Genomic DNA, 23,862 nt, shown 5'->3' on the forward strand with positions numbered 1-23,862 from the left:
GCTAACAACAGGGCTTACAGGAATCACATTACTGAAAAAGAACTTAATGGGGTTCACAACAAACCTATCCTGATTGGAGATAGAAGCAGACAAAAAATGCAAGAAATTAAATGAAGGAGTGCTGCTTGCCTCTTTTTGTTTCTGTTTTTGTTTTTGCAGATATGTCTGGTCACATGTGGGAAAGGCAGAAGTGCAGTGCTGAGCTCATGCAAAAAAGCTAGGATGGAAGGCAGTGCAGTGAGTTTGCATGAAATCATGCTTATTAGTATAACAGGAAAGGGAGAAAAAAATGAACCCCCATCATCATATATCTGTCGGAGTGCAATATCGCGACTTGTCACAACACGCAAACATCAAATACATTGTACATTCAATCTGGGAGAACGGCAACGAACATGTTACGTACTGTATCAGGGAATCAGCGACTTGAAAGATTATTTCAAATTTCTCACATTCATGTTTATCTACTATTTATTTGACTCTCCAAATTCACGGGGCATTTCTTGAAGAGGAGGAACTGATAAGCCCTACTTGAATAAAGCGCAAACAAAGTTTTTAAGAAAATAAGCGTATCCCCCCAAGCAAGTAAGATGAATTAGGCTTTTTCTGGTAAAAACTTGAAAGAAGTTGTCCAAAGGAAACTTTGTTTACGGGGTGGGGTAAGGGGGGGGGGGGGGCTGTGCAGCTTCTATCAGTCTTGTTTTCACAGTACCAACTCAGAAACCAGCAGTAACCAACCAACAATGATCAGAAATCGTGTCAATAATGTATTAAAGCACAACAAAATAGCTCGAAGAAAATATCAAATCTACCAACAAATTGCATGAGTGAGCAGCGCCGATGTAACCTCTTCATGAATGACTTGTGCCTTATTAGTCTGTGAGTTGTGGGTTTATCATTAGTTTCATAACGTATCTTAACCAACAAACAAAAATCATGAAAAACAAAATCTAAGTTCCAGAGAGTTAGTGTATGTCGTGGCTAGATCAGTTTAGCCCAGCTATTAAAGAAATTACAGAAAGAAACAGGAAAAAATATGACAAAAGTAGGGACAATACTAAATCTGCAATTCTGAAATAGCATTGTTGCACAACAGCAAAATTTGTTTGAAAATCTAGAGCTGAAGATATAACGACAGAAAATTCCATATGCATTTGAAGCACATTAGTGATACACACATGATACACACTTTGTGATCTATTCCCTTCAAATAGAACATCATTATAGAGTTTAGGAACTTAACGAATTGATGGAGAGGAATATAACTTTTTAAAGTAATATTTGCTTTCCTAAACTGGACTGCAAACTTCAGCACATATCATTTGTCTTGCATTTAATTGCTTAAGTACTAATGGATCTGCGCTTGATGTCTCCTTTGGAGGCATACAATGAGTGTGCAAATTTAGCGTTAAAAGCATATGACAATGACAATGATAACATTTGCTGCTTTATAGCTTTATGTATTCATAGCTTTATGCAGGTGGATGGAAATAAGCCACAGCATAGACAACTGAGATGATTTTGTTCTCTGTAAAATATACAAATGCTGCATTTAAGCAAAATTCCTGCCAAGGTGCAAAAGCAATTCATTTTCTTGATTTGGAAATTTTCCACAATCAATAAGGGGAAAAAAAGTTTTCTTTGTGTTAATCACTGCTGAATCCAATTTAGTCTGCATTCTCCATTTATCCATGAGATTGTGTGGGGGAAAAATTGACACATAAAAACAAAAAACACCAATTAAACACCTAGGGGTGAGTGCAAATGTTTGTGAACCCTAAGCACAGGTTTAGTGCAATCAACATTAGTGGTGCAAAACATGACAGTTACTCATATCCAAATTTTTTGGTTGTTAAAAAATTTAAAGGTTAATAAGAAAAAAATGTTAATATTAAAGAAAATAAGATGCATACGGCAGAGTGATGAAAGGTCGTTCCAACTCAACAATTTGTTAGATGGTGATTAGTAGCTATGTGCTAACTGTAAGATGCGCTGTAATCAGCTTCGTATGACCACATCTGACATCTGTGGCACAGCTCAAATAATCACAGCCAACTAGTGGCCACAGCTGAGCAAGTCTCTTGAAGAGTATTTTTCCTTGTGGGTGGGGTGGGGCGGTGGGACTTTGCTTCTAAATTGAGAAATATTTGTCCCTGCATGACCACTAGGGTCAGGGGGAAATCCGTAAAAGACTATATATGACTTATTTTATCATGTCTATGTCGCAGAAATTCCAAATCAGAACACACATACTGCTGTGACCTGTTGTGCCATCATGTCATGACACTTTGGATTGGAAAAATTTTGTCTTTGGTATAAAAACTTTTTAGAAGAACTCCTGACTTCTTCAAGATCTGAGAACATCGAGAACCAAGCGGGGTAATTTTTGCTTTCTCATTATTCCAGTTTAAAGGGACTACTTCCCCGACAGAAGACAACGTTTGATCTAAAATGGGTACAGCTAAGCAACTTGATGTAGGAAAATCATTAATACAACAAGGAAGTTATGATCACTAAAGTAATGCTGTAATATTTGCAGTCTCGTAGACTTCAATAAACTTTGAACTTGATATCTACAAAGTAAAGATCATTTGGTCTGCGAAATGTGGGGGACAGGTCACAGGAATACATGTTTGTAAAGTGAGACAGAAAGACCGAGAGAGTCAGAGAATTGAAAAGACAGAATGGGGAAAAAACTGGAAAAAGCTAGCTATTTGCAATAAAAGCAGGAATAAATCATTTTTGTATGATAAAGAAGCCCTTGTTGGTATTGAATGTTACGCAACTGTCGGTGTTTTAGCACCACGCTGAACGTGTGAGGAAGTGCAAGGACCAAATATTTGACCACTCAATTATGTATACAAACGTGACGCACAATCAATCAGCGGCCTGCCAGTGGGACAGCGACCGAGGAATGGATGCGTGGTGTTGTCTTGTCATGTCTCGTCTTGTCTGGTTGTCTCGTCCAGTCTCATCAAATGTTCCGATTCTGAATCGTACTGTCTTGGAGTGTTCCATATTGCGTCATATCTCTTCAAAAATCATCACTTTCAATCAGTCGTCTCAATTCTGGGGAAATTATGCTTTGTTTGAAACCCCAAAATTTGCGTCTCTGCGCTCTCTATCAAAAAACAGCTTAATACATTTGCATAAGTCACTTTGTTTCCTTCCTTGTGTAGAAAATTTAGTTTGGACTGGTAATATCTATCAGTGACTTTGTAATCCTTGTTGAGGTTATCTTTCTGATATGAAACAGTATTTGTCCACTGCAACGACTACTAGTGTACATGCTGCTTGTTTCTTGCGTGTCTTGTTTCCTATAATTCCTCCGGCACAGCATGCATTATTTGCTACTGCGTCGCGATGCGTTATGATAACATAGACTGCGTCGTAGACTGTGTCAACTAAGTACAGGTAAGAGTCCAGTTGTCCTGTCTAGGTTTACTGTCCAGTTTCCATGGTTCGTTGCCATTCCACATGCAAGCAATACACTGACCTTTGACCCTCCCTGCCACCACCCACAAAATAAGGGAGGGGTTACACAGTGGAGGGGGAGGGGTTGGAGGAATGGACTGTTGGACTTGCAACACTTCTCATCAAAGATATCTCTTATTGATGACTTGGTATAGATTCTAATCTTAAGACAGTAAAAGGACAATAATATCAATAATGAAAATAAAGATTTGAGGGACTTTCCCCGCAAAAGATTATTACCTGATCCTCTGAGTCATCCTAAAGCCAGAATAAACAAAAAAAGGGGGTTGAAGAGGGAGGTGGAGGGTTACAAATCCATTAGAGTTTTAAGGAGTTATTTATATAACAGGGAGATAAATATGATAGTCTTCAGTAAAATGCAGACACATAATCATTGCAAAGAAAACAAATATATATCATGTGACTATACAAGAGTTGTATTATGTAATTATTCATTACAAATATTGTAAGCGTTCCAGGTACCAGTTTAGTTCGTGTTCAGTGGTGTAAAGAAGGTGCTGAGTTTAACCATTAGAATCTGAGATGCAGAAATACGACAAAGTACTCATGTTCAGCTTTTCACGTGATGGAAATGTTTGGTGAAACTCCTGTGTTATCATAAACTTTGCTTTGAGTAGAAAGTTGTATCTTTGACCAACTGACCAATAACCGCTGCAACAATCTTGGGCATGGTCAAAACAAGAGCGTGTGACATGGGGAAATGGTCATCATTATACAATTATATGAGCATTAAGGATACCATGATTGTAGGCAGGGGCTCAATATAACATGAGTCAAGTTTACAATGAGTCATGACTACAGAAGCATTGAGCATTGGTCTTCTAATACATCACTTTGCAAATTTCGTACACACGACAAGAAGTCATTCCAATGCTGTGAAGAGTACTAGCATAATGTGACTGTCCCATGCTCTTGCAAAATCACAATCAAACAAAACTGATTCATGAAAGATGAAAAGATATACATATATTCCTCATATGAAAAAATTCACAATTCCACACGTCAATGGAGCAAGAAATAAAATTGAAGTTTTGCTGAAAAAAAAGAAAGAATGATAAACAAAGATTTGTTAGTACAGTGATAATGAAAAGGATAGGATGAAATTTGAGTACAAGCATACAAATGGGGAAAAGACACAGTGATGAGATTATGATGTGTTGAATAGTTTGAGGGGTACTGATTGAGCTGCCATTTCAGTGATTTATTATGTTTTAATATTTCTTGATCAAAATTCTTTGTGATCTCAATGAAAATATTGATGAATGTACTTGTGCCATGCTACCATGCAATTCGTCTGAATATGAACTCCCAATCTCTCTGCAGATGTAGATTTCTGTTGAATAACTTTGTGATGATATGTTCTTTATTGTTCAAGCTTAAGCCACGGGTGCTGGCTCAGAGTTTCAAGGTGTTGACTTAGTGGTGAGTTTGGGGCAATCTCCTTGCTCCTATTAGGAAATATGGCAGTACGCATCATGGCTGATATTAACAATGTATGATACAGAGATGATGGAGATTTGGAAGGAAGGGAACGAAGAAACAGAGAGGGAGAAGTATAAGGCAGAGAAAGGAGGAAAATGGAAAAGATGGAAGGATATACATTACAGATGATGGACAGAAGGAAAGAAAGAAAAAGGACAAGTATTGCAAGATTGAAATTAATTTCAAAAGTATTATTTCATGAAGATGGGACATGCAGCATGATAACCAAGTACAAAACACACAAAACAGCTTTGTAGCCAAAATGCTGAAGGTACACCTGTATGTACATGTATGTGAAGTGTATGACAAGTTTATACTTTTTGAGATCAGGATCAAGACTAGAAGGTGTGGTGGGGGTGGGGGGGGGGGGTTAATGAGAATTAGATGAGGTGGACATGCTGAGTCAAGTTAGAAGGATGAAAAACATAAAATACTCTGGAGGATGAAAGAAAAGTTGAAGAATCAAGGAAAGAAGGGTTGGCAAAGGTGAAGTGGAAGATCGGTAAATAATGCTACTTTTGAGTATTGGATAAAATGGTTGGTAAATGTATTGACACTTTCTGTGTTAAACAATTTATCCAGTTAACTCTAGGAGTTAACTTTTGTCACATCGCTTAAGAGTAAATGAGACATACTTGTATTCTTATGCAAGCGCATCAGCAACTGCCGTTTCGGCCACTTCTTGAGACCGCTAACCAAACAATCATCTTACAGGCAATTAGATTAATGAGTGTGTACCGTCTGGGCAGGGTATGGGTACCAATTAATCAGCACTGGTAGGAGTGTGAATATAAATTTGCACTGCACCCCTAAAGAGGATCGGATAGACCCAATTAGCCTGCGAATGACCTATGGAGGAAGATTAAAGGTGGGTTCTCACGGCCATGGTGAATACACTAAGGCAGTCCGGGCAAATCGTCTCGGGCAGCAATTAGATTGAAAATGATGATGACCTTCCTTGCTATAAAGGGGTGCAGATTTTTAACTGCTGGAGGGGGGGGGGGTGGGCAGTGGAAGATGTGTCTATCAGGGAATGTGAACAGGAGCGTAGTTAACTTCTTAAACGTTGGGATTGGGGAAGCACTTCATTACTCAGATTTGTGGTCCCTGTGGAGTCTGAAGAGAAGGGATATTGAGATGGTGGAGAGGAGGATATTGTGAGAGTTGAGGAGGTGGAGGATGGGAGGAGGTGGAGGATGGGAGGAGGTGGAGGATGGGAGGAGGTGGAAAGATGGAAGAAGGGGAGGAGATGAGAGAAAGGAAGAGGAGGAAGAAGAGGAAGAAGACTGAGAAAGAGAAGAATAAAAGCAGGGAAATTGAGGAGGAGGTGAGGAGGAGGAAGTGAGGTAATGATGATGATGATGATGATGATTAGGGGAAGATGAGAAAAACATGAATGTGGAAGAGAGTTAAAAGGAACAGGAGGGAAGGATAAAGAGTAGTAGGATGAGGAGGAGGAGAGGAGGAAGAGGAAGAGGAAAAGAGGAAGAAGAGGAGGAGGAGGAGAAGGAGGGCTTAAAAGGAACAGGAGGGGGAGGACAAAGAGTGGTAGATGGAGGAGGAGGAGGATTAAAAGGAGGTGAGTGGTATAAGGGAAGAAGGGTTAAGAGGAGCAGGAGGGGTGAAAAATGGTAGAAGGGTTAAAAGGAGCAGGGGGTGAAAAGTGGTAGACAGAGGGTTAAAAGGAGCAGGGAGGCGAAAAGGGGTGGTAGGAGTGAGAGGGTTAAAAGAAACAGGAGGGGGAAGATGGTGAGTGGTAAGAGTAGGAGGATGGTTAAGAGGAACAGGAGTGGTAGATTAGGGTAGAGCAGAGTGGAGGATCACGTACCCGGATGTCTGCCTGGTTGACGAGGAGAACCTGGGGCGAGCCCATGGGTTCTCCTTCCTCTGTCACTGTCTGGTACTCCACACGGTATCCGCGGATCACTCCGTTCTGGAGCTCGGGGTTTGGAGGGTTCCACATGACGCGTATCGTCGTCGAGTTCACGGCATGAACGCGCACCTTGCGCGGCGGTCCCTCAGGTGCTGAAAGGTGATAGTAACAATTGCCACTTAATACCCAACACATGCAAATGCTAAACATGCACGGATGCAAGAGACCACTCTTGTCCAATGACTATTAAATAATTTTCATCAATCACGTAAAAGTACTTTATCCATCCAAGTGTGCAGCATTACTTCATCTTTCTCCAATTTAGAAATTGTACTCACAAATCTAATTAATGCTGCATTTACCTATTTTCTTTGATGAGCAAATAAACTACCACCTAGCAGATTGCATACAATGAACAGTTAGATGGCCACAGATGGTCCTAAATCTACACACCTCTACTGATATTCAATCAAACTGCTTTCCTACAAAGCTTTCTTTGGGTCTAAATCTCTCATCAAACTTGGATAAATCTCCTGAATGACAGCCCTTCCGATTTCAAAAAGCTGTTGATCCACGTCAGCATTACGGGTTCAAATTTTTACCATCAGATTCATTAAAGGAATGCCCAGACTTTCAAATAAATTGTTGAAAATACAAATATGTTGGTTATCAGTGTACTGAACTCCTGTTTACCAAGATGAAAAGATTGAAAAGATGAAAAGATCTCAAAACAAAAACATATACACAAAAAAGCAAAAGAGTAAGGTAATTGCACAGATATCCATCAGCTCTAATAATAAGCTCAAATATAGTATAGATAAGGTTTTAAGAACATTGTATGACAAGGGACGATGAAAATATCAGCAGAATAGGTCAAACACAGACAACCTTGCCAAGAAAACATTTCCGTGAATATTTGGGGAAAATTAGTGATATTCAGGTACATGTACATTATATTCATGCAACATTGTACACATGTTAGAAATGGACAGAATATTAGACTTCAGGAAAATATCTTGGGGATCAACCTGCACTTGATTAAACACACACAGAAAAAAAGAATAAAAATCACAAAAGAATAGAAATTTTCATGAATTATACAATAAAAATGAATAGCATACATCAGTAGTCCTTTTTAGATAAATTGCTATCAATTTAACTAGATCAACTGTGGGAACAAAGAGCTTTATTTTTGAGTGTTGCAAATGCACAAAATTTTGCTTTCAAAATGAACTAGAAACTGCACTGCTTTCAGAATTCTTACAACTGTGCATACCTGAGATCATCAATGCATGTTATATTTAGGTCTAAGAAACTAATTACATACACACAAAAATGAGAAAACAATAGTTTAGAGACTAAGAATGCAGCTAAATTAATGTAAAGTGCATATATTTTGGCTATCACTTACATTCTATTCCAAGCAATCGCAGAGAGGTAGCACCTGGCTAATAGCTTTACCTGCTGAAAAACTTTGTCTGCTCTTGAACGCCACAATTTTTTGTCTCTCTGCTTTTTCCCAGATAAATGTGATTTGTCTTTGCAATTCAATGACATATTTAGAAGAAATAAGCCTAGGCATCCAGTAGGGCACCCTATGCAATGAAAATGTCAATGTACTGTTCACAAAAAGTGAGCACCTCCTCCCCCTATGCAAGCAAGCAAGTAAGCACACATACCATCCTCCGCAGTGCGTATAGACAGAGATTCTGAGGAGGGACCATCTCCTACAGCCGTGCTCGCCATCACACTGATGTCGTACAGCGTGTACTTGCTCAGGTCATCCAAGACGAAGGAGCGGACGTCGGCATCGACGGCGACCACGATGGCGGGCGTGGTGGGGCTCAGCGGCGACACCTTGTGGTACTGGATCTTGTAGCCGGTGATCTCGCCGTTGCGGTCCTCGGCGGGCGGCGGCTGCCAGCGGACCTCAATGCTCTCGGAGCTGAGCACGGTGGCACCGACCTCCATGGGCGGGGCACTGGGGACTGGTTGACCCGACCCAGCGGAGGAGGTTGGGGGGAAAGGGATGGATGGTGTGGGGGTGTATGGGTGGAGTTAGTACGGGATGAAAAAAATATGATCACCAGTTCACAATACAGAGACTAGTACTTACCATCCCTCGACTCTCTCAGATGTACATGTACTTCAAGACACTCCAGACATGACGTTCTCAATATCGATACGACAATAATATATGCTTTCTACTCATAGATTTAATCACAAGTCCACACCTCTCCTTATTCTTCAAAACACTTAACCAATAAAGAGACGATTTGACATTTGGTTCTGACACATGTGTGGATTTCAATTGGAATACTATCAATCTACATGTACATGCATGCACAATGGTTAAGGTAACATGATGAATAATGACATTGTGTTAACCAAGTTGTTTTTGTGACTTACGACACTCAATAACATAATACATCCTCACTTCTCTATCTCTCTCTCTCTCTTATTTTCGTACAAGATATGGGACATCGTCTTGCAAAACATCAAGCACCCTTGTAAATGATCATACAGACATATCATACAGATCAATGTCGCAACAAAACTCAGATTGTTTGTTACACTGTTACACAAGTAAAACTTGTACATCACACTGATATATTTTCCACGTACGTTAAAGTTCTGCAACTACACAGTTATTACAATTCATACAAGGAGTGTGATGACATAAACTTAACCTACTTGAACTTCAACCTTGGGTATACTTTACGGGATTCACAGTTTACATTAGGAGGGGATATTTTCAACAAATGACACTATGTATTCCGTTCATCCTCTCTCTGCCTCTTTCAAAGTCTAAAATATATGATCTTATGGCTGGTGTTGAGAACCAAAGGGTCAGCAGGCTGAATATAGTACCGATCCATTCTCATTCATAGAGACACCAATATCACACTTTATTTTATTGATCCCCTCACAAAAATTCGAAACAAATATTGTGAAATGGTTTTATTTTTCTTTCTGTGTGTTTGTGTGTGTGTGTGTGTGTGTGTGCGTGTGCAAAGTAATAAAGACATATCATTGCAAGTTACATGACCATGGTACCACATAAAAAGCCCTAAAGAATGCCACATTGATGAAATCAACAGTTTCTTCTATCATACAGCTACAATCTTGTCTGAAGTTTTGCTTGGATTTTCGTTTATCTTCCCTAAAGTTTCCTCGATATTTCATCCTATAAAAGTGTCCTCTTGACAGTGAGTCTCCCTTCAACGACAACTCCCCCCTCCAAAATAAAAACAACTTACAAATATCACAGAAAAAACACACACACAAACAAACAAACACTCACCCGATTCCTCAGTCGTGATGCTGATGACGGGGCTGCTGGCGCCCTCGCCTGTCTCCGAGCGGGCAGCCAGCCGTATGTGGTAGAGGGTGTTCGGCCGCAGGTCGTCCAGAATGTACTCTGTCATGGGGCTGATCGTCTGGTGCATGGGGCCCTCGTCCGAGCTGGAGACGTTGTAGTACAGCTCGTAGCGTATGATGCGCGTTTCCATGTCGCGCATGATCCACGACAGCCGGATCTGGAATGCGGAGATGGCCTCCCCCCTGAACTGCTCTGGCTGACTCGGGACTGTAGAGGGCGGGGAGGAGAGAAAAACACAGTCAAGCGTAAATATTGCAATGTTAATTTTTTCTTTAAAGAAGGGAATTCTCTAAAGATTACAGCCAGTATGACAGAAAAGAGCCACATGGTACCTAATTTAATTTTTCCTTCCAGATACTAATCATTTGCAGCTTTTCAATTTCTAAAATATTCAGGTGGCAGAAGTTCTTTGACCTCCTGGGAAAGAAAAAAACAAAGACAGGCTAGAAATCTTTATTCTTTTATATCTTTTAACGAATTATGGAAAAATAATATCAAAAAAGGGTTTGGAAATTAGAAGCACGAAATAGTCAACCAAAGCGTCATTTAACTTGAGTTGAGTCCATTTGAGTTATTCCAGCAACTTAAAATCACTATCTGATTACCAATATCACTCATGATAAAGAGACAGAGAACCTAACTGAATGTCATTGAACTTTTATTGGTTGAGAGAGCCCAGCAGAATCTAACTGCCTTTGAGACTGCCCCTAAGAATGTCCTTGAGGTTGACTCTGTGCATGTCACCCTCCCCCCCCCCCCCCAAAAAAAAACAAAACAAAACAAAACAGTGACTCACCTCCCTGCTGGGTCTTGACCTGGATGGGGCTCGAGAATGGTCCCTCTCCCACCACGGTGAAGGCCGAGACGCTGACCGAGTAGATCTGCATGGTGACCAGGTCACTGATGGTGGTCAGCAAGCGGCTGGCATCGACCGACACCGAAAACCAGGACTGGACGTCGGTGCTGGGGTTGGTGGTGTAATACACGTAGTAGCCCTTGAGCAGGCCATTGGGGGTGGCTGGCGCTCCCCACTGAACAATGATGGTGCTGCCGCTGAGCGGGCGGGCTCGAACCTCTGTCGGTGGGGATCCTGGCCCTGTGAAATGGTGCGATTTACAGAGAGAGTGCTTATTCTACCCATTTAACAACAATGCAACAACAATGCTTGATTTGTACATCCAGCTCATCTTCACAATCAGCCATTCTTTAACCTCAGGCCTTTTACACAAAGAGTGAGTGAATGATATCTGTAACCAGACTTGGGATGAAACCAATTTAGACACAAGACTGTTGAAAAATGACTGTTCATGAGAGTGCTTTACATCACTAAATCAATTGCTGGACCATATAATGGATATAGATGACCTCTGTTACAACCAGGCCTGTTCTCTTACTGTCTTCTCCCGTAGTAGCTTCGACACTGCGACTGGGGTCGCTGCTCCCGATGCTGTTGACTGCCACGATGCGGATGGTGTACTCCGTGTATGGGAGCAGCTCATCGATGATGTACATGGTGGTGCCGCTGTCGATCTGGACCTCAAAGTACGCACCGCCGGACTGGCTGCGCTTGTACTGCAGGACGTAGGAGGTGATGGTGGTGTCGGCGGAGGGGCCCCACTCCACGGTGAGGGAGGAGGACGTCAGGTCGGTGACGGCTGGAGGGTTGGGTGCATCGGGTCGCGCTGGTGGGAGACAGATAATTAAAGGTAGAGATGGTTAGACACAGAGAGGGACGATATCGAGTTAAACAAGAGCACGAAAATGGCATCATGGCTTCTGCTCTTCAAAAACTCAGCATTAGCAGTAAGGTTTATTACTTAAGGTGTATTAAGGTGCATTTCATATTTAGCATAGCATTCAAGAAGGACCATGAATTATACAAGGTGCAACAAACTTTAAAAAACCCTTACTACTTGGTCTGCAAAAATAATCTCGAGTGATGTGAAAACTGATGATGTAATTGAGTCAAACACAAGCACGAAAATGGCACTGTGGCTTCTGTTCTTCAAAAACTGAGAATTATATCTCAAGGTTCACTTCATAAGCAGCACAGCATTCAGACAGGATCATGAATCATACAAGGTGTGACAAACTTCAATACCTCAATATTTGCTCTACAAAATGATCTGAAATGATGTGAAAACTGTGAACATACAGATGATGGAATATTTGCCATTCTGAGACTTTGCTATTCGCAAAAAAGAAGAAGAAAAGCTTGCGCTATGGAGGATGGGGGAGGTGCAGACACACTATTACTTACTTCGCACGATGACTCTGGCGGAGGTCTCCGTGGTACCCAACCTACTGGTCGCCACGCACGTGTAGTTGGCCGACTCGTAGATGTTTGTGAGGACGAGAACGTTGCGGCCGATGACGGGGCTGTCTTCCGGGTTGCCCAGGTCCATGCCTTCTTTCATCCAGCGGACCACTGGCATGGGCGAGCCGTATGCCGCACATGTCAGGTTGAGGCTGCCCCCCGGCACCACCTCCTGGTCGGTTGGCTTGATCGTGAAGCGCACTTGCACTTGACGTTCTGCAGAGTTTGATCAGCCACAGCAGACAGAATAAAACAACTTGTAATCTCTACCCCTTCCCACATTTCCCTTCTCCAAAGCTGCTGGGATGGGAGAAAGTACAAAATTCACTTCACGTAATCAAAACAATGCCTGGGTTAAAAAAAAAAAGGCATAGATGGACATCAAATCTGAAAAAAAAGAAGAATCTTGCCATTTCTTCTCTTTTTTTGTTTTGTTTCAAAGGCAAAAAGAAAGGAAACAAAAGATTCTATTTGCCATCGGAGGTTCTCTGCTCAAAGTGTCCTCTGTTCTGCATTGATCTCACCTTTGACGTAAAGCTGGGCTGCAATGGAGTAGCGGGTGCCCAGGGAGTTCCTAGCGGCGCACTCATACCCGGCCTGGTCCGACGGCTGGGTGCGGTGGATCTGGAGACCAGCTATGGGAAGGGGCAAAGGGGGATTCAATAGGAAGGAATGATGGTAGGCTTCTTACCAAGTCACAGACATTTAATGGAAAATTGTAACAAATAACTCCAAGACATATTAATCATTCAAGTCATATCTAATAAAAAAAATCAACCTTTAAATTCATGTTCAATGGTGCATCAAACACTCGGTTGGTTATGCACATCAGTCTGGTACAACGTTGTAGGTGCAACTGATAAATTAAATGCCTTTCTCTTTTCACCTCGCAAGTGAGCACTCGCAGCTCATGCCCTATGTGAAGCACAGGTACACTCTAAATTCCACTAAAAAGGGAGTCTCCAAGAAGTTCAAAGGTACTGAATTTTTTTCACTCACAAAGGGAAAATAATTTTTTTTGGTCATATTTGTGGTATAAATCGAATAATAGCTGGCTTCCCAACACTGATAAAATTGCACAAATCCTACTGTATATTTTTACTTCTCGTCACTAACATTTTGGTGATTTATTCAAATATCACTCTGCATTTGAACAAAAACTATGGAACATCTTTGGGCATCCATCCGAGAAAAGATGAAGGATTTTTTTTGGAAACCGTTGCTACATGGAAAAATTGGGTAAAGCATTTTTCTACGTATCAAATAGGAAGACTGATGTAGAAACTGAAAATAAAAAGAATCTGAAATTCAGAAGAATCAAATCATAATCATGAAACATGCTGAAAATCTCACAATGATTACTGTTGTCACGACATTACTGTAGGACACATATATTTCAAATTTTTACTCTCACGGCACACTGCAGGAACAGCAAACACAGCGTATACTGAACTCGCAGACAATAATTTTCATTCGGTGGCTCCTTGCTTCACATCTTGGGGGATGATTTGATGGAGAGCTTTTGTTTTTTGTTTTGTTTTTTAAAGCGATGCAACACAGATGATTTATGGGGTTGGCATGTTACGCTTGTTTTCAAATCACAACTGCCCTCTACGGTCAAGCCAGCTTGAAGAAAGATGGCCATCTAACTTTGGGAGGGCATGCTGAAAGATGGCGACGAATTTCAAGCATTAAGATGCACACACATTTTTCTAGTTTGGCATACATCTACGGCATGTATACAAACAGAAATATTACATGGGTTGTTACTGCACTTGGCTTTTAACTCTTTTTTTTTGGGGGGGGGGGAGGATTAGGAAGAATGACACAATATCCTTTGAGTGTGGTCTATCCCCCTCAATCCAGACCAAAATATGGGATTAACACATCAGCTACTGAAGCAATTCTTACTGGGTAACAGATAAAATGATTGGATCGTGTTACCATCTGACTGTTCTTTGTGACATGCAGGTATTGCGTAACTCAATCATATGAACTTGATTATGTCTGTGGCCGCAACTTATTCATGGGATAGGAACTGATCCCATCTTAAGACACTCGGTAATGGCAGGGGATTTGGGATATACTTTTGCTCAAAGCCGTGAGAAAGACGGAGTTTAATGATGAACAGAGTAACTTATGTTATGCCTGGTACTCAAACCCATGTAATATAAATACAGAGTCTATTGTAAAAGCAGACTTTGTGGTTGAATGGGGAATGATTATCACACAGAATGTTTTGGCCGCAGGGGATTTGAAATGTGATTCCTGGAATAGAACACACTATGCCCGCAACTGCGGCTCGAAATCATAACCTCCACTGTTAAAAACAGCATTTTGAAGCCTTTAGGTTGGGTATGCTCTAAGGCAGTCCTTCCATGTCAACACAGGCAGTCATTACAAGGCCTTGGATATACATAAGCAAAGCACATTGTCAGATTACACCGCATGGATGTTACTCACCCGAGGTTAAAGCTGAAAGCATTACGACATATGGAAGAAAAGACTTAAGATGAAGGAAAATATTTTTGTGGGATGGAGGAAATGTGAAGTCTATACTGTGTGGATTCACTAGCTTGCTTTGGGCCTTTTTGGGTGTGTGACCTAAGAATTATCGGTGGTTTCATGTACTGTCAATAATATGCACAAACTGTAAACACGGTTGTGTGTACAGGAAAATTTTGTTGGCTCATCCACACTCTCAATGAAACTCAGTTCAAGTGAAACAGGGCTAACAAGCTGGGAGGCGAAATATTTCACTGACTGATGGTATTTCTTTTCCACTCTTATCGGAATCTCCAGTGAAAATCATTCCACAATATATGCAGAAACAATGAAACAATTAAGCGTTCACGCCAACTGCTGGTTTCCCGGTGGCACGCTTTCACAGACATGCACGAACACAATATCTGTACAGGGGACGCATGCAAGGTAAGAACAAACAGGCACACGAACAAACAAAATAGAGAAGTCTGTTTCAACGACCGTCATGCTCAAGTGTCATTTGGGTGCATCTGGGGAATGCAAAGTGGAAGGGGACGGAATGAACGAATGGAAATCTAGCTCCTACGAATGTATGAAAACACGGATTACAGCCTTTACATTTCCTTGAAATTCAAGCTTCATTTTCCGCCAGGTGTGCTCTCTGTGATTATTGATGAGGCTGCATTTCCAGCCAGTTTCAGTCAACTGCATGACAAGATTTTCTTGATAATGACCGATATGCAAAAAGGCCCTCAGATTGTAAATGGTGCAGCACATAGTTTGTTTCACTACATTTATGAATGTATCATTTTCTTTAATCTTTCAATGTTCTTCCTGGTTGCACATTTTACATCAAGCCTGTTCATGTTCTATAAAGTACAAATGGCAGGCATGTAACTGTAAATTTGATGAGACTTCGCCGCAAGCTAAAAAAGCACAGCTGATGAAGGAATGTGGACATCTACTGTAAGCTCTAAGCATGACTAAATGCTTAATAAATACTGGAACAAATTTTTGGTGTCTTTTCGCCATATATTTGTATCATACAATAAATCTACAAAGCATTTCAACAATGGAATTTTCTACATGACAACAGTAAGGGGTTAGGGATGATGAAGCTACACAATGGACGGTGTGTGCCTATAACTGCTAATAGAAAACTGCCTATTAAACGAGAGCTTGTTTTTCATTTCTGCATGCATGTATGCCCTAGCTGCCAAGCATTAGTTAGCGAAGCCCATTACTTTTCACAGTTTTCCTTAAAGATAAGATCAGAGTTCATTCACCACAAAGTACAGTTTGTTCTCTCTCGAACAACCTCTGCTTACACAATCCCTCTTCAAATCAATGTATGGTCCCATTCAGTATAAAACCTGTCACTTTATGCCATTATGGAACTGACTTTTCCAGATCTTGTTGCAAAACTATACCTTAATTATGAGAACAAAATGAAGGGGTGGGGGTGGGTATCTTTAAAAGTCTGTGGAATACATACGTATATATCATGTTTACTCTGTTGTAACTGACAAGAACAGATTTCTTTGGCTTGTTCATGGAGAATAGCAGATGTGTTTTCTTAATAGGCCCGTTCACACACAAGGGAAAAAGTGCGATTTAAAAATCGATTTTCTTATCGCGATCAAAATTTCGAAATTTTTTCCTGTGTGGACAGAAAAATTTCACTAATTTTCGCGATCCTAATCACAATCCAACTCGCACTATTAGTGCGATTTTTCAGAATAATCGCAATTAGGAGTCAAAAAATAAATACACTTCGTATAAAAACATTTTAACGAAGATTATACGGTTGGAAAAGAGGAAATATTATATGATTCAGTTAGAAAAATATAAACACGATATAAAGAATACATGGAAGGTATTGAAGCAGGCTATGAATATATCAAAAAAGAAATTAAATATTACAAAGTTAAAATATGATAATAAAATTGTTGAAGATCCTAATGATATAGTTAATATTTTAACTCTTATTTTTCAATAATTGGGGAAAATCTGGCAGAAAAAGTACCACAGTCAAATACGCATTTTTCTACATTCTTAGGGCAACCTAATTCTAGTTCTATTTCTTTTGTTCCAACAACCAAATATGAAATAATAGATATACTGCAATGAATAATAAGCGAAGTGCTGGTTATGATGATATAAGTAATTTTATTTTAAAGGGAATTATATCATCAATTGCTGACCCACTTTCACATATTTTCAATAAATCTATATTAAGTGGTGTTTTTCCTGAATTTATGAAAATAGCTAAGGTTTTTCCTTTATTTAAAAAAGGAGATGAATTTGATGTACGTAATTATAGACCCATTTCATTGCTTTCATCCTTATCTAAAATTTTGGAAAAATTGGTGTTTGTAAGAACAATTAATTTTCTTAATTTTCATAATGTTTTTACAAATTCTCAATTTGGGTTTCGTCAGAAACACAGTACCATTCATGCCCTTTTGAAGTTTATTGACCACGCCGCGCATACTATTGATAATCATTCTCATCTTATTGGTATCTTCCTGGACTTCTCCAAGGCCTTCGATACGATAAATCATGAAATTTTATTATATAAATTGTCTCATTATGGAATACGGGGGAAGGCCTTGGAGTGGTTCAGGAGTTACCTACAAAATCGAAAACAATATGTATCTCTGAACGGGAATGACTCAAATCTAGAATTTATTAAATGTGGCGTCCCACAGGGTAGCTTATTAGGACCTTTACTTTTTATCATTTATATTAATAAGGCCTTGGAATGGTTACTGTAGTTACCTGACGAAAACCCAAATTGAGAATCTCTGTAAAACATTACTGCAAATCTAAGAAATTTAAATTGTTCCTTACAATTACACCTTACTTTTTACAATTTTATGGCCTATTACTTTGCTGATGATTCCAACGTTTTCTTTTTTAAATAAAGGAAAACCTTAGTATATAATTCAGAAAAAACACCACTTAAATAGATTTAATGAAATCTATCTACTAGACGTGTATCTCATATAAAATTCCTTGGTATCACAGTGGACGATAAACTTTCATGGAGACCGCACATTATTAACATTAGTACCATAATTTCTCGTAATATTGGTATCATAAATAGACTCAAGTCTCATATTCCAATGTCCTCTTTGTTGACCTTGTATTTTTCTCTAATTTTACCGTATCTTAATTACGGACTCCTAGCATGGGGTAGTGCCCATCAAACTTTGCTAGATAAATTACTGTTACTGCAAAAAAAGGCACTTCGTATTATTTGTGGCGTCCCACCACGTTCCATTCAGAGCCACTGTTTAATAAATATAAGATTTTGAAAATTAAAGATTTGTATTTTTTACAGCTTGGTCAGTTTATGTTTAATTACAATGCAAATGCCCTTCCCAGTATTTTCAATTCAATGTTTCCACGGAACCAGTTTTTCATAATTATCCCACTAGGCAATCTAATGAGTTTCATTTGCCTCTCCTGAGAACTTTATTAGCCCAGAGTACATTTATATACACCGGTCCTAGATTTTGGAATTCATTAAGCTGTGATATAAAAAATTCACCTTCTTTGCATTCTTTTAAGCGCAAGTTGAAATCATTTCTCTTAAATCCTCTCTGATATATTCTTTATTAGTTAGATCTCATCAACCTCAGGGTTCATCATCCATCCACCAATCTTTCGATCACTGGCTTCATTATTGCGTAATTGATTACGTGTTTTATTATGTAATAGCCATCAAATCCTTGCACAGCTGCGTCCAGTACCAGCCCTCTGAAGCACATTTTCAATCACCCCCTGTTCCATTTCCCTAGTTCAGCGTGTAGGCATTCTCTCTTTTTTCTTTTCCTTTCTCTCTCTCCATTCTTTCCGTCTTTTTTTGTCAAGTCGTGTCATGTCTTTTGTATTTCTCATGTCTTGTTCTGTTCTGTCGTAGTGTGATAAGTATTTGTAAATAAGTAATTCATAAGTTTGTTCATTTTTTGAGTGGTTCACAACATACAAGCTTGCTTTTTAGTGGACCTCTCAGTTCTTTTTTTTCTCAACTGAAGCATAACTTTGTACTTTTTTTCCAGTATGTGTTCTTTCGTTTATCTGTATCATTTATCTTTGGCAAAGTCGAATGTTTATGTTTATGATGTAATTCCAAATTTATTATGTGTTATGTTTTGTTGGAAAAAAGAAGAATGAAAAATAAATGAATTGAATTGAATTGAAATTGAAATTTTGCCAAACGTCGTGTGTGTGAGCGCGATCGAGATTCGGAAATCGGTATTTTTAATCCCATCGTTCGTAGCGCGTGAACGTCAACATTATTGGGACCGCGGGGTCAGTCTTCGGTCATGCAAGTTTCGCGCATGCGCAATTTGGCTGCTGATCGTTCTGTCCTTGCTGCGAAGTGCGATTTTTCCTTGTGTACATGAACGGTCGAAAAAAAAAAATCGAAATTTGGATCGCGATTGTAATTTCGATTTTCGTTGTGTGTGCACGGGCCTAATGTGAAAGGGCTAGTGCTATTTTTCCAAAAGTATGATTTAAGAAAAAAAAAAAAAAAACCTCACAAACATTTGAAGCTTTTGAATGAACAACAAGAACAAATTTACCGATGAAAGTTGAATTAAAGGACCTTCCTGAGAGGTTTAGATCAACAAAGAATGAGCTGAAATGATTTTGAAATGAAATACAAAGCATTTCACATACACATGTAAGTCCTTATAAATCTCACAATCTTACATTCTTCAGTTTACCACAAGTCAGTGGAAGGAAAAAATTTACAGGTGTGAAGTGTCATGTCACATCACAGTCTTGATGACTGGATGGGGAAAAAAAAAAGAATGCCCATGTGACCTTGATCTGGTCATGTGATGTCATACAACTGGACATCCCTCCCTCCCTCCCCTCAAGACTTTAACCCCAAATTGTGAGAAAGTTATTTCAATGTGTCACAAGAGTGCAACGACTAGAAACTCTGAGTGAAATCGGGCAAATGTTGAGACAGTTATGACACTCTGAAAGTCGGTAAATATGTTAAGTCCAAGGATCAAATCCCTGGGAAGGAGCTATAAACTATATTATGGACCTTTGATGTTGTCCGGTACTGTGGGCCTTGTTTGCTTCCTCTAGGAACATTTACATTTATCAGGATATTTTCTTTAATTTTCCTTCATTCATACTCTGCTCCAAGTTCATTTTAGGTCCATTACATCATACATCTTCTCCCTTTAACAATCCATGGAATACAATGGGCCTCAAAGGAACCCCTCAAAAAGAACTGTGAAAACTGCATTCCCACACAGGAGTTGATGACAGTTTTTGTATCGAGATGCAAAGATCAATTTTATTTGCCACCATTCACATACGGTGTATGCTGCGCAGGACAAAACTATCACGAGAGTTTCAAAAAGAAAAAAAGAAATGTAACAGTGACTGGAACGTAACCCCGGGCATCTGAGTGTGCTGACCTACCGTGGCAAGCTGCATTATGGGATTAAAAGATCTGTATGCAAGGCAAATTATCATGATAATAAAACAAACAATCGAGCAGGACTGATTTTTGCATCACGATGAGGATTGCGATGACCAACAATTTCTGGGTCCGCATAAAGAAATGAACGCATCGCATTGCAAAACTCAAGTTTAAAAACCTATAATTTCGGGGGTGTTTGAATGCAGCTAGAGTGATCATTTCTAGCACTTGTACTGTTTTGGGGGCTGAAACATCTACCACATGTTGGGGGGGGGGGGGGGGGGAGGTAAAGGCCCTTTTCCATTAAGAGCCATGATTTTTTTTTCTCTCTTTCTTTATTCCTCTCCCTCTTTCTTTTGTTGTCTCTCTCTCATATTCTGGATTGGTTAGGGTGCTACAAACCTACATGTCCACTTGCCCGTGGAAAGCGAAAAATTAATGAAAAAGAAGAAAGAAATTTTTTTTTTTAAAAAAAAAGGATACTTGCCTATTCAAGTTATGGGGCCTTTGCTCAAAAGGCCTTCAGGCAGTAGTATGATGTATATTTTGTACTATAACACCTTGTGGGAGCTAATCACTTTTCTTCCCCCTACAATGTACATGTTGCATTGGTCCATATACTCAGTGATAGAGGTACATGTATTCATTCATATTTAGTACCATTCATCCTTCATCCTCCCCCCCCCCCCTGCAAAAAAAAAAAAAAAAAAAAGGAAAGAAGATCAATACTGCTGCATACACATAACTTTGTTTTTATGTTGTATTGGAAAAGTCACAATGATAAGTTCCTGATTCGTGTATCTGTTGCTGTTCTTTCGGCAATTTTCACTGGATTTGTCTCCCGACAGTGAGGGGTGGTAAGGGCAATATTTACAGATCGACCCAAAATACTCGTACACGAGGAGCGTTTTGTTGACATTTGAAATGGCATTGTCTGGTATTTGGCGATATGTGTGTGGGACAAGGCGGGTTGGGGTCGGGGTAGCTACGAAGATCATGCACTCGCTTGGCTTTGCTGATTAATCTGCCACTTGCAACACGAGGCACGCACATACACTGAAATATTTTTTAGTTACCATGACAGCACAATTTTTGTTTCTTTGTTGGGGGAGGGGGAAGGGGGCAGCGGAGCATAGGTACTTTTGTTTTCTACTGAAAAGAAGTTTACATAAGCCTGCATGAAATGCATCATTTAAGGAGCACTTGCAACATTTCTAATCTCCACATATCAACATGCAACTAGCTCCCTCTTTACCCTACATAACTTTAAATGAAAGGGACTAAACAATCTGAATTAAGGCTGGCATACAATATCATGCCTGAGATAGAACTTAACTTATCACAACAGTATGTAGGAATCAGCAGTGATACATTTCTTATCCGGTTTTCAGGGTGTGAAAAAAAAAAAAAATCAGCAATCTCTCATGTTCTAGTCACTTTTCAGAAGAGCAAAATTCACGGGCCAATGCAAGAAGACGGATGTGGGTAAAATATGTTGTAATATCACACTATTCGAGTGGTGCCCTACGCTGCGGTTGAATCGCTGCCTATTGTACATTCCCGCTCAGTACGAGACATGTAGCCTTGGAATTTACTCCACGTCTGCCGGCAGAAATTCCAGTAGACACCGGGAGAGTGTGAGGGAACTGAAAAAAGGGTTGGGGGGGGGGGGGGGGATAAGGGGTCAGACGGGATAAGATCGCTCGCTCTCTCGCCCGGACAAGGTGTCCCGACCGTATTCTTCAAAACAGACATCGGGGAGCTAACGAGAAATGAATCGATGATTGCTCCGAAATCGGAGCAGTCTTATCTCTCTCTAGTCCAGCGCGGTAATTCTAGTATCTAGAGCGTGCCGCAACGGGGCGCCGCGGAAAGGGCGCAATATTCGGCAAATACGACGGCACTTTCGCTCTCGCCCTCTCTCCCCCTTTCCCCCAACATCCTGCTACTTGGCGATTCTGAGCCAACATATTCCGGCACTCATTTTCTTCACCATTTTTCTTGCTTTCTCCAGGCACAGGGCCGGAGACTGCCATTATTTGCGTTGGATCGACGGGGGACCGTGAGTCAGCAAACTGAGATCGTCTGCCGAGAATCCTCTCGAATACATAATTAACGCACCCAGGCATGCTCCCGAATATTAAGATTCATATTATACCCAAGATGCCTGTGATGGCCGTGTCAAAATTTTGTAAAAAAAACAAAACAAAACAACCTTGGGCCATGAAAGAATGAGAAAATGAATGGGCTTAGATGATCTGTATTGCTCTTTAAGTCTTGTACCTTCTGGTAGTACCTATCCCCCTCCCCCCCCCCCCCCACCACACCATCAAGCTCAATATTCTGTTCGCTATTATCTCAAGGCTCTCTATACATGAGATGTACTGCTACATAAATATTTATTGGCATAATTGATACCATTACATAACTTTTGTGGAGGCGAGTATGAAGTCAAGATACCATGAGGCTGGTGGAAGGGGCGTGGTTGACATGTGCATATGTTGGGGGTAGACATATATTTATTCTTTGGTCTTCTTATAGAAAATTGTCTCCCTGGATTTTATCAACCCCAGCACACAACCTGCTCATCTAAAATGGAGGGGGTGTCTGTTGCAATAGGCAATAGGTTTTTTGTAGTTCTCCAGCAATGTCAACGCAACTAGAAGTCCATTGTACCTGTTGCCTGACATAGCAAGACAAACCGACAACATATTCGGGGACACAAGACTGCCTGGCATTACCGATCCTAGACTACCATGACTTAAAGTGCATTTGGGATAGCTTGGCGTGGCTAAATAAGGCACCATTCATACATAATTGGTGGCGTACAAGTGTACGATTAAGCGTGAGGGCTAAACATGGTCTATCATTACTTGAGTGAGAGGAACATTTGACAGACCATACTATGCTACTGAAGCCAATCTAAATGTTTAAGAGGTGCAAGTATACGTCTTTGAGATTATGTTGGGCGCATGGTGAGTGATCAAATATTTACCAAGCTTTCAGCACAAAAAGGTCGTTTCTCCCACTACATTCTTAAAATAGGGCGTTTTTTGGTATGTTTGTTTTTTTTTTAATTGGCGAAAGCTGGGACTGACTACTTCTCTACGGGAGATGGCGGCAGACGATGAATGAAATGAAGGTTTTGGGAGCAGAAAGACGTACAAGGTTCACTCTTAGAGAGAGAGAGAGAGAGAGTGGGGGTTTCACGACCTTTCTGCTCTCACAAAGCAGAGAATGAGATGGTACGCATGAGATGGATGAAATGGGGGAGCTCACCAGACACAAACGTTATCGTTTAGGGAAGCGGGGGGTGCGATCCAATGCCGCAATTACCTGGTGAACCGGGTTCATGAAGAAAGGCTGAGTGT

At 40.3% G+C, this 23,862-nt stretch overlaps 1 protein-coding gene across 1 annotated transcript in view; it reads right to left on the reverse strand.

Moving 5' to 3' along the window:
• LOC140237351 (receptor-type tyrosine-protein phosphatase delta-like) overlaps window positions 1-23,862 on the reverse strand; it is a 193,369-nt gene that overhangs the window by 25,398 nt on the left and 144,109 nt on the right. Inside the window, exons 5-12 of the mRNA XM_072317287.1 lie at window positions 13,074-13,184; window positions 12,493-12,765; window positions 11,627-11,914; window positions 11,029-11,328; window positions 10,155-10,439; window positions 8,530-8,838; window positions 6,806-7,002; window positions 3,715-3,732 (exon numbers count right to left, since the gene is read on the reverse strand). Of these exons, the coding sequence (XP_072173388.1) occupies window positions 3,715-3,732; window positions 6,806-7,002; window positions 8,530-8,838; window positions 10,155-10,439; window positions 11,029-11,328; window positions 11,627-11,914; window positions 12,493-12,765; window positions 13,074-13,184 (1,781 nt within the window). The remainder of the gene's footprint in view (window positions 1-3,714; window positions 3,733-6,805; window positions 7,003-8,529; window positions 8,839-10,154; window positions 10,440-11,028; window positions 11,329-11,626; window positions 11,915-12,492; window positions 12,766-13,073; window positions 13,185-23,862) is intronic.

This window comes from Diadema setosum, chromosome 13 (genome assembly GCF_964275005.1).
Source record: "Diadema setosum chromosome 13, eeDiaSeto1, whole genome shotgun sequence".
NCBI classification, from domain to species: Eukaryota; Metazoa; Echinodermata; class Echinoidea; order Diadematoida; family Diadematidae; genus Diadema; species Diadema setosum.